The sequence below is a fragment of the Eubalaena glacialis genome, chromosome 6 (genome assembly GCF_028564815.1).
Source record: "Eubalaena glacialis isolate mEubGla1 chromosome 6, mEubGla1.1.hap2.+ XY, whole genome shotgun sequence".
Classification (NCBI taxonomy): domain Eukaryota; kingdom Metazoa; phylum Chordata; class Mammalia; order Artiodactyla; family Balaenidae; genus Eubalaena; species Eubalaena glacialis.
The window spans coordinates 142,865,870-142,878,197 of NC_083721.1; the positions used below are offsets into that span (position 1 = coordinate 142,865,870).

General features: G+C 42.7%; 1 protein-coding gene across 2 annotated transcripts in view; it reads right to left on the reverse strand.

Moving 5' to 3' along the window:
• RFTN1 (raftlin, lipid raft linker 1) overlaps positions 1 to 12,328 on the reverse strand; it is a 198,767-nt gene that overhangs the window by 34,460 nt on the left and 151,979 nt on the right. For both annotated transcript variants that reach the window (XM_061193694.1, XM_061193695.1), the window contains one exon: positions 10,038 to 10,153. In XM_061193694.1, coding sequence (XP_061049677.1) covers positions 10,038 to 10,153 — 116 coding nt within the window. The remainder of the gene's footprint in view (positions 1 to 10,037; positions 10,154 to 12,328) is intronic.

Below are 12,328 nucleotides of genomic sequence, written 5' to 3' on the forward strand. Positions count from 1 at the left end.
CATCTCAATGCTCCACTCAATGACCAGCAAGCTACAGTGCTGGACACCCTATGCCAAACAACTAGCAAGACAGGAACACAACCCCACCCATTAGCAGAGAGGCTGCCTAAAATCATAATAAGGTCACAGACACCCCAAAACACACCACCGGATGCAGTCCTTCCCACCAGAAAGACAAGACCCAGCCTCATCCACCAGAACACAGGTACCAGTTCCCTGTACCAGGAAGCCTACAAAACCCACTGAACCAACCTTAGCCACTGGGCAGGCACCAAAAACAACGGAAACTACGAACTTGCAGCCTGCGAAAAGGAGACGCCAAACACAGTAAGTTAAGCAAAATGAGAAGACAGAGAAACACACAGCAGACGAAGGAACAGGGTAAAAACCCACCAGGCCAAACAAATGAAGAGGAAATAGGCAGTCTACCTGAAAAAGAATTCAGAGTAATGATAGTAAACATGATCCAAAATCTTGGAAACAGAATGGAGAAAATACAAGAAATGTGTAACAAGGACAGAGAAGAACTAAAGAGCAAACAAACAACGATGAACAACACCATAAAGGAAATTAAAAATTCTCTAGAAGGAATCAATAGCAGAATAACTGAGGCAGAAGAACAGATAAGTGACCTGGAAGATAAAATAGTGGAAATAACTACCACAGAGCAGAATAAAGAAAAAAGAATGAAAAGAATTGAGGACAGTCTCAGAGACCTCTGGGACAACATTAAACGCACCAACATTCGAATTATAGGGGTCCCAGAAGAGGAAGAGAAAAAGAAAGGGACTGAGAAAATATTTGAAGAGATTATAGTTGAAAACTTCCCTAATATGGGAAAGGAAATAGTCAAGTCCAGGAAGCGCAGAGAATCCCATACAGCATAAATCCAGTGAGAAACACGCCAAGACACATATTGATCAAACGATCAAAAATTAAATACAAAGAAAAAATATTAAAAGCAGCAAGGGAAAAACAACAAATAACATACAAGGGAATCCCCATAAGGTTAACAGCTGATCTTTCAGCAGAAACTCTGCAAGCCAGAAGGGAGTGGCAGGACATATTTAAAGTGATGAAAGGGAAAAACCTACAACCAAGATTACTCTACCCAGCAAAGATCTCATTCAGATTCTACGGACAAATTAAAACCTTTACAGACAAGCAAAAGTTAAGAGAATTCAGCACCACCAAACCAGCTTTACAACAAATGTTACAGGAACTTCTCTAGGCAGGAAACACAAGAGAAGGAAAACACCTACAATAACAAACCCAAAACAATTAAGAAAATGGTAATAGGAACATACATATCCATAACTACCTTAAATGTAAATGGATTAAATGCTCCAATCAAAAGACATAGACTGGCTGAATGGATACAAAAACAAGACCCGTATATTTGCTGTCTACAAGAGACCCACTTCAGACCTAGGGACACATACAGACTGAAAGTGAGGGGATGGAAAAAGATATTCCATGCAAATGGAAATCAAAAGAAAGCTGGAGGAGCAATTCTCATATTAGACAAAATAGACTTTAAAATAAATACTATTACAAGAGACAAAGAAGGACACTACATAATGATCAAGGGATCAATCCAAGAAGAAGATATAACAATTGTAAATATTTATGCACGCAACATAGGAGCACCTCAATACATAAGGCAAATGCTAACAGCCATAAAAGGGGAAATCGACAGTAACACAATCATAGTAGGGGACTTTAACATCCCACTTTCACCAAAGAACAGATCATCCAAAATGAAAATAAATAAGGAAACACAAGCTTTAAATGATACTTTAAACAAGATGGACTTAATTGATATTTATAGGACATTCCATCCAAAAACAACAGAATACACTTTCTTCTCCAGTGCTCATGGAACATTCTCCAGGATAGATCATATCTTGGGTCACAAATCAAGCCGTGGTAAATTTAAGAAAACTGAAATTGTATCAAGTATCTTTTCTGACCACAACGCTATGAGACTAGATATCAATTACAGGAAAAAATCTGTAAAAAATACAAAAACATGGAGGCTAAACAATACACTACTTAATAACCAAGAGATCACTGAAGAAATCAAAAAATGCCTAGAAACAAATGACAATGAAAACATGATGACCCAAAACCTATGGGATGCAGCAAAAGCAGTTCTAAGAGGGAAGTTTATAGCAATACAATCCTACCTCAAGAAACAAGAAATACCTCAAATAAACAACCTAACCTTACACCTAAAGCAATTAGAGAGAGGAGAACAAAAAAACCCCCAAAGTTAGCAGAAGGAAAGAAATCATAAAGTTTAGATCGGAAATCAATGAAAAAGAAATGAAGGAAACAAAAGCCAAGATTAATAAAACTAAAACCTGGTTCTTTGAGAAGATAAACAAAATAGATAATCCATTAGCCAGACACATCAAGAAAAAGAAAGAGGAGACTCAAATCAATAGAATTAGAAATGAAAAAGGAGAAGTAACAACTGACACTGCAGAAATACAAAGTATCATGAAAGATTACTACAAACAATTATATGCCAATAAAATAGACAACCTGGAAGAAATGGAGAAATTCTTAGAAAAGCACAACCTTCCAAGACTGAACCTTGAAGAAACAGAAAATATAAACAGACCAATCACAAGCACTGAAATTGAAACTGTGATTAAAAATCTTCCAACAAACAAAAGCCCAGGACCAGATGGCTTCAAAGGTGAATTCTATAAGACATTTAAAGAAGAGCTAACACCTTTCCTTCTCAAACTCTTCCAAAATATAGCAGAGGGAGGAACGCTCCCAAAATCATTCTAGGAGGCCACCAAAACCAGACAAAGATGTCACAAAAAAAGAAAACTACAGGCCAATATCACTGATGAACATAGATGCAAAAATACTAGCAAACAGAATCCAACAGCACATTAAAAGGATCATACACCATGATCAAGTGGGGTTTATCCCAGGAATGCAAGGATTCTTCAATTTATGCAAATGAATCAATGTGATACACCATATTAACAAACTGAAGGAGAAAAACCATATGATCATCTCAATAGATGCAGAAAAAGCTTTTGACAAAATTCAACACCCATTTATGATAAAAACTCTGCAGAAAGGAGGCATAGAGGGAACTTAGCTCAACATAATAAAGGCCATATATGACAAACCCACAGCCAACATCGTTCTCAATGGTGAAAAACTGAAACCATTTCCTCTAAGATCAGGAACAAGACAAGGTTGTGCACTCTCACCACTATTATTCAACATAGTTTTGGAAGTGTTAGCCACAGCAATCAGAGAAGAAAAAGAAATAAAAGGAATCCAAATGAGGAAAGAAGAAGTAAAACTGTCACTGTTTGCAGATGACATGATATTATACATAGAGAATCCTAAAGATGCTACCAGAAAACTACTAGAGCTAATCAATGAATTTGTTAAAGTAGCAGGATACAAAATGAATGCACAGAAATCTCTTGCATTCCTATACATTAATGATGAAAAATCTGAAAGAGAAATTAAGGAAACACTCCCATTTACCACTGAAACAAAAAGAATAAGATACCTAGGAATAAAGCTACCGAAGGAGACAAAAGACCTGTATGCAGAAAACTGTAAGACACTGATGAAAGAAATTAAAGATGACACAAACAGATGGAGAGATGTACCATGTTCTTGGATTGGAAGAATCAACATCGTGAAAATGACTATACTACCCAAAGCAATCTACAGATTCAATGCAATCCCTATCAAACTACCAATGGCATTTTTCACAGAACTAGAAAAAAAAAAAAACATATGACCCAGCAATCCCACTACTGGGCATATACCCAAAAAAATTTCACAATTTGTATGGAAACACAAAAGACCCCGAATAGCCAAAGCAATCTTGAGAAAGAAAAATGGAGCTGGAGGAATCAGGCTCCTGGACTTCAGACTATACTACAAAGCTACAGTAATCAAGACAGTATGGTACTGGCACAAAAACAGAAGTATAGATCAATGGAACAGGATAGAAAGCCCAGAGATAAACCCATGCACATATGGTCACCTTATTTTTGATAAAGGAGGCAAGAATACACAGTGGAGAAAAGACAGTCTCTTCAATAAGTGGTGCTGGGAAAACTGGACAGCTACATGTAAAAGAATGAAATTAGAACATTCCCTAACACCATACACAAAAATAAATTCAAAATGGATTAAAGACCTAAATGTAAGGCCAGAAACTATCAAACTCTTAGAGGAAAACATAGGCAGAACACTCTATGACATAAATCACAGCAAGATCCTTTTTGACCCACCTCCTAGAGAAATGAAAATAAAAACAAAAATAAACAAATGGGAAATGAAACTTAAAAGCTTTTGCACAGCAAAGGAAAGCAGAAACAAGACGAAAAGACAGCCCTTGAAATGGGAGAAAATATTTGCAAATGAAGCAACTGACAGAGGATTAATCTCCAAAATTTACAAGCAGCTCATGCAGTTCAATATCAAAAAAACAAACAACCCAATCCAAAAATGGGCAGAAGACCTAAATAGACATTTCTCCAAAGAAGATATACAGATTGCCAACAAACACATGAAAGGATGCTCAACATCATTAATCATTAGGGAAATGAAAATGAAAACTACAATGAGGTGTCACCTCACACCAGTCAGAATGGCCATCATCAAAAAATCTACAAACAATAAATGCTGGAGAGGGTGTGGAGAAAAGGGAACCCTCTTGCACTGTTGGTGGGAAGGTAAACTGATACAGCCACTATGGAGAACAGTATGGAGGTTCCTCAAAAAACTAAAAATAGAACTACCATATGACCCAGCAATCCCACTACTGGGCATATACCCTACCCTGAGAAAACCATAATTCAAAAAGTGTCATGTACCACAATGTTCATTGCAGCTCTATTTACAATAGCCAGGACATGGAAGCAACCTAAGTGTCCATTGACAGATGAATGGATAAAGAAGATGTGGCACATATATACAATGGAATATTACACAGCCATAAAAAGAAATGAAATTGAGTTATTTGTAGTGAGGTGGATGGACCTAGAGTCTGTCATACAGAGTGAAGTCAGTCAGAAAGAGAAAAACAAATACCGTATGCTAACATGTATGTATGGAATCTAAAAAAAAAAAAAAAAAAAAAAAAAGGTTCTGAAGATCCTAGGGGCAAGACAGGAATAAAGACACAGACGTACAGAATGGACTTGAGGACATGGGGAGGGGGAAGGGTAAGCTGGGATGAAGTGGGAGAGTGGCATGGACATACATACACTACCAAATGTAAAATAGATAGCTAGTGGGAAGTAGCCACATAGCACAGGGAGATCAGCTCAGTGCTTTGTGACCACCTAGAGGGGTGAGATAGGGAGGGTGGGAGGGAGACGCAAGAGGAAGGAGATATGGGGATATATGTATATGTATAGCTGATTCACTTTGTTATAGAGCAGAAACCAACAAAAAAAAAATCTGTGGAGACTTGGAAAAATGATATATGTATTTGAAATTAAAAAAAAAAATAGTTTGAATCTGCTAATCCCAAACTCCCAATCCTTCCCTCTGAATATGATTTTCTTTGGTTCTTTTTCATTGACTTTTTCAGTTAACCCACCAGCTCCCAAGACAACCGCATCAACTCAAAGCACTTTCCCTACTGTCTTATGTTCAGTTCTGGTGGCAAATTTCACAAGAAGCACTTGTGAGCTAGAAGACACTCCAGGGAGCGGGATGAGGACGGAGAGGCTCTATGGCTCACAAGCTCCTGGTGGTATCCTCCACGTCCATTGGGCGGTCAGGCTGAAGGATGTGCAGACAGAGAGAAGACGACGGTCCCTTTCTCTGCCTCTCTCTTCCTCTTCACCTATTCGTCTATGTAGCTTCCCCCTTTCCTTTCAAAGAATCACCCTTTCTGCTCACACTCTAGACTGTAAACTCATAGAGCATAAGCCAAATACATGTTATAAATGCCCTATGGATGGACTTTCATCCCATTCACAACTGCCTTTAATTTTAGGCCATAGGTTTCCAACTGAGAAAAATGCAATTATTTGCATTTGACTCCACATGTTCCCTAGCCCAGCCTCCTCTGTGCTTTTAGAACAAGATCAACGCAATAGGCAGAGGATCTTTCTAATTGATGATCCCGGGTGACCGATACAAGAAAACAGTATTTACTTACTCTATGCCAAGTACGACATTCACAACTTTTAAATACGTTATCTCTTTTCATTCTCATCGACTTCGAGAGGTTGTTACCCGTGTCTCCATTTATACAATTGAAAAATGGAAAAGCAAAGAGGGGGTGGTTTCCTTTTCATACACTCAGCAAGAAATAAGAGAGCAGGATGCCTAGCCAGGCCAGACTCGAGAATCCACATTCTCTTTCCAACATACCGCACTGTCTGCAGAGCTGCAAAGAGCCAGGTAGGTTGTCTTGTGGAAGAGTGTGTGTCTGTGTGTGTGTGTGGTCTGGGGTGCGGGGGAGAGGAAAGCCAGGAAGATGTGGCTGAATTAGACTGGCACATCTGCACACGGAGCTTGAGGATATTAACGGGCAGAGGAGTAAAGGGGCAGGAAAGGGACAAGTCAGTCCCAACTGTGAGAAAAGAGAAAAAGCTGGTTAGAGATACTTTGTGGTCAGAGCCCTGGGAGGCTCTGGGAGGAGAGTGGCTGCCAGAAAAGCAGGATCAACCACAAGCCAAGAGGGACCTGCCCAGGGCTTGAACAGGAAAGGCCTTCCCCAGAGGCCATAAGGGTGGGGAGGAGAGGAAGGGGATGGTCTCGAGGATAGAGGTGAGGGAGCTGGACTCCCCCCCGCACAGCCAGAGGCACGTGCAGAGGAGCAGCTGTCTGTGGGTCGGAGCAGGGGTCGGACAGAGCTCTTCCAATTGCTGGGCCAGGCCAAGCCCACCCCAGACTGGACCCTGCTGGGCTGTGCTGGTAAAGCTGCATACACGTGGCTCCTCTAAGGCAGGGATTGATTCTCACAGTGGGCTGAATAGGAAACTCGGGGGGAGAGCCTGGACGTGTGTCTTTTAAAAAGCTTTCCAGATAGACACAAGCTCAATTTTGAGAAACACTGGTCCACCCTTGGGCTGAACCAAAAGGTTTTCAACCCGATTCAGGAAGCATTTACTGGATGCCTTGGGAAACAAAGATGAACATCCATCGACAGATGAATGGATAAAGAAGACATGGTGTATATATACAATGGAATATTACTCAGCCATAAAAAAGAATGAAGTAATGCCATCTGCAACAACATGGATGGACCGAGAGATGATCATAGTAAGTGAGACGGACAGAGAAAGACAAATATCATATGATATCACTTACATGTAGAATCTTAAAAAAAGATATAATTAACTTTAAATACAAAACAGAAATAGACCCACAGACATAGACAACAAATTTATGGTTATCAAAGGGGAAAGGTGGGGAGGGATAAATTAGTCGTTTGGGATTAACATATACACACTACTATATATAAAATAAGTAACCAACAAGGACCTATGTGTAGCACAGGGAACTATACGCAGTATTCTGTAGTAGCCTATAAGGGAGAAGAATATGAAAAAGAATATATAAAGTATGTAGAATATATATATACATTATATATTCTACATACTTTATATATACATATAAAACTGAATCACTTTGATGTACACCTGAAACTAACACAACACTGTAAATCAACTATACTTCAATTTAAAAAAAATAACAAAGAATTGACAGGGGCAAAAAATGACAACCGTGTCCTTATTTGAGTTTGTAACCATTATCTCCCTCCTGCAGACATTTTATTTTTTAAAATATTTATTTGTTTGGCTGTGCCGGGTCTTAGTTGCAGCACGCAGGATCTTCTTAGTTGCGGCATGCATGTGGGATCTAGTTCCCCAACCAGGGATGGAACCCGGGCCCCCTGCACTGGGAGTGCAGAGTCTTAGCCACTGGACCACCCAGGAATTCCCTCCCACAGACTTTTTAGATAGTAGGCGTTCCCTCCAGTTACGCATCAAGGTCACATGTTAAAATTTCAATATTTCAAAGGCTGAAGAAAGACGAATCATTGGGGTGCTTTTCCTATCACCCTTTTCATCAAATATCACACGACCATAGACATCTGGGCAAAGTGGCATCTGTACCGTTCTTTCAGACACTAGTTCTTAAAACTGAGGAAGCTTCAGAACCACCTAGAGAGCCTGTTAAAACCCAGATGGCTGGGCCCACCCGCAGGGCTTCCCATTCAGTAGGTCCAGGGTGGGGCCCAAGCATCTGCATCTCTAACAACTTCCAGGTGCTGCTGATACTGGTCCTGGGACCACACTTTGAGAACCACTTTCTTAGGCAATTTTGGATCACTGCCATCAAACCATCCTTATTGAGGAAACCACAAAGCCTGCCTTTCACAGTCACTTTAATGTGCAGACAGCAAGGGATTTTATACACGTCCCCATGGCCCTGTGGCCGATCGCATGTGCAAAATCACGCAACGTGTTTCTGGTGCAGCCACGCATCGCTTGCTGATACAGCCCTGTGTCACAGAGCAAACCGAGTGCTGCAGCTCGTGGGTGCAGGGCAGCCAGCATGCGCTTGTCTGGACGGGGTCCTTGAGATCCTGCATCTACCACACGTGGCAGGCTGGGTGAACGGACTGCCCCATCTTACAGTTGTGGAAGTTTAGGGTCCCCAGGGGGGACATGACCTGCCCACATTGGACTCTGCATTTTCAACAGAGCCTCAATTCCTCTGCACCCCGTTTCCAGTTAGGGGCACGGAGGCTCGCTGGGACCAACGGCGGGCGGGAGTCACTGGCGGAGCCTGACGGCAAAGCAGGTCATCACCTACCTCACCTTCCTCACTACTTATGCCTGCAGGACCCCTGGCCCCCAACCTAACTGGCTCTGGATGCTGTGATTTTGGAATTCCTGTTTCTGATTATTACAGTTTTTCTGTGGACTCTATTCTGTCACATTTGCAAGCAGCTATTTCCCATCCCTACTCAGAGCTGGCCCCCCCCACCCCTGCTCCCCACATCAGGCCTCCTCGGAACGGCTGCAGGCTCAAAGGCTAAGCAATGGTGCCCGTGGGGCGCTCCACTCCAGCTCCAGGCGGGGGACTGGCCACAGGCTGCAGTGCCAAAGGGCACAAGGGCGTGGCGGGTCCCAGTGCCCCACACTCTGCACCAAGAGTGCTTCCTCATCTGTCCTCCTCTGGCACAGAGACCCCCCGCATCTGGCAGGGCCCCTCAGAGCGACGCCAACCCTGTGTCCTTCTAGGGCCAACTTGAGAGCATTCAGAAATCAGTCCCCTATCTTCAAATATCCCAGATGCTGGGTGGACAAGAGACTGGTCTATAAAGTCCATGTTTCAACAGTTGCAGAAATGCCTTTAAAATACACACCAGCAAACCTCAGAAAGGAATCAGCTCTCCCCTTCCCAAATCCCAGCGGAACACAGCTTGAGGAATTCCTCTGCCCACAGCAATCTGGTGGCCCTGCGGGTCAACGTTTCTCAAAGACTGCCTTCTACACTTAATGGGGCAGGGTTCTAACCTCCCTGTGCCTCAGTTTCCTCATCTGTAAAATGGGAGCAATCACAGTACTCAGACTTATTGTGAAGGTTAAGAGCGCAGGTGCATATAAATTTCTTCTGGCACATAAATTTCTATGGCCCTCTGTCAGAGGGGGCCATAGAGTCTAGCTCCAATAACGATGATGCTCTAATTATTATGGGGGCCACAAACTATGCGTTTGCCTCACTTATGTCACTTAGCGCTTTCAAATTAATGAAAGAAGAATCTTTTCTACCCAGCACACACAATGTGTTTTTTCTACAGAAAGGGAAAAGTGGGGCCCATCCCCCAACTGGGGGTGGCATAGGAGGGGCACCAAAGGACGAAAGGGGTCCTCACAGGGTGTATGGAGGTCCAACTGCCGTTCAGAGGAAAGCGACGTCCAGCAGCAGCCACGCTCAGAGGAGCGAGCGGGTAAAACAATCACTGTCCAAACAAGAAAAGCACCACTGCCAATCCCAACACTTACGTCCAGAACTGTCCATTGTTCCACTACAATAGCATCGTAGCCCTGCATGGTTTTGCTATCTTCTGTGGAAACAGCTTCAAAGATGAATACTCCATCTGTCAAGCCGTGTAAGGAATCTGTGGAAAAAGAAAAGGCGGGGCGGGGTGGAGGGAGGTTGCTGTAAACCGTCTGTGGCAGAAGCCTTACAAGCAGCAAAAATTTTCACTGCATTCATTAATAATCCCAATCAGAACATCTTTTCAGCATGTTAATTAAAGAAGGCATACACAACCATAGAGTCTAGCCCCATCAGAATGAATGAGACTAATTTACCTCACAGTTTTGAATAATATCCTTGATTTTATGAGCCCAAATTTCATTGTTAGCAATCACCATTTGATTTCACGCGTTTACCTTCCTTTTCATGCTCCAACGTCAGGATGCGCTGGGGAGAACTTATTCGGGGGAAATGCAGTCATTTAGAGACAGTTTTTAGAAGAAAACTATATTGAGGTGAGAGAAATTAGTTTGAAGTGGGGATAGATGCAACGCAGCAGCTCTGGGCTTGCAGACGCAGTCCAGATGCGCTGATTCCTCGACATTTGTGTGACGTGGGTGCAGTACATGGGACACTTCACGCAGCTCTTGTCAGGAGGTGAAATTTGGGGGAAGGGAGAATTTTTCAAAATGATTTACCATTGAAAATGTTTCCCTGGGCACTGCTATAGTTAATGGTAAAGTTCCGAGTTCCGTATAATTCAACAAACCTACATCAAACATAGCATGATTCAGAACTGTCTCAGGCCGTGAGGATGTCAAGAAAAACACAACAGGGTCCTTGCCCCTGAAGAAGACTTTCAAGGAGGCACTTTCTAAGTTAATGGCTCCTAAATACCCTAGATTCACTTAGATGAGGGACTGTGGAACAGAGGAATGGACTCAGAAGCAGGTGGTTTGGGCCCATGCTCTATCGGAAAAGGGATCTGACCCTTTGAGGGGTTTGGTTTCTTGCCTGTGAAAGGGGGTTGTAGACAGAGAATTCCTCCTGGTCAGTATCCTACAAATCACTGCTCAGTCGCACTGTTCTGGACTGAACTCTGTCCCCACCCACCACCCCCGATTCATATGTTGAAGCTCTAACCTCCAAAGTAAGTACATTTGGAAACACATCCTTTCCGGGGGTAATTAAGGTTCAATGAGGTCACAAGGGTGGGCCCTAGTCCAACAGGACTGATGTCCTTACAAGAAGAGGAAGAGACACCAGAGCACCACCCACCCCAACCCCCTAACCTTGCACAGAGGAAAGCCCATAGGAGGACACAGAGAAGGTGGCCATCTGCAAGTCAGGAAAGGAGGCCTCACCAGAAACCGAATTTGCCAACTCCCTGATCATGGACGTCCAGCCTCCTGATATATGAGAAAATAAATGTCTATTGTTCAAGCCAACCAGTCTGTGGTGTTTTGTTATGGCAACAGACATAAAAATATGTTTAGTGATATAAAGGACAATTCACACAATAATGTGATCTTTTCTTCATCAGTAAGGGAAGGGAGACAAACACAGAAAGCCCCCTGAGTCACACTGGAGTTCAGGAACTGCCAGCACTTTCCAGAAGTCACAAAAAGACAGACAGATGGAAACATATAGCAACCTTCAGCTTCTGTCTTCCAACAGACCTCACAAGCACAGTCAAAAAGCCATCAGAATGAGAAAATTATTTGCAACAACAAAAATAAGTAATAAATAAATGGCTACGCTTAACACTCTTTATTGTATGTAAAAAGTTTCCAGGACTTCCCTGGTGGCGCAGTGGTTAAGAATCCGCCTGCCAATGCAGGGGACACGGGTTTGAGCCCTGGTCTGGGAAGATCCCACATGCCGCGGAGCAACTAAGCCTGTGCGCCACAACTGCTGAGCCTGTGCTCTAGAGCCCAAGAGCCACAACTACTGAGCCCACGTGCCACAACTACTGAAGCCCGCGTGCCTAGAGCCCGTGCTCCACAGCAAGAGAAGCCACCGCAATGAGAAGCCCGCGCACCACAACGAAGAGTAGCCCCCGCTCACCGCAACTAGAGAAAGCCCATGCACAGCAACGAAGACCCAACATAGCCATTAATTAATTAATTAATTAATTAATTTTAAAAAAAAGCTTCCAGGGCTGAAGGGAATTTTAACTGCACAACCTTTCCAGAGAACAACTTAACAACGTCTCAAAAGACTGAAACACAAAAGTCCATCCTCTTTGACTCAGAAACCCTACTGCTTTCAGTCTATTCTGAGCACCCATTATGTGCCAGGTACTCTCGTGATC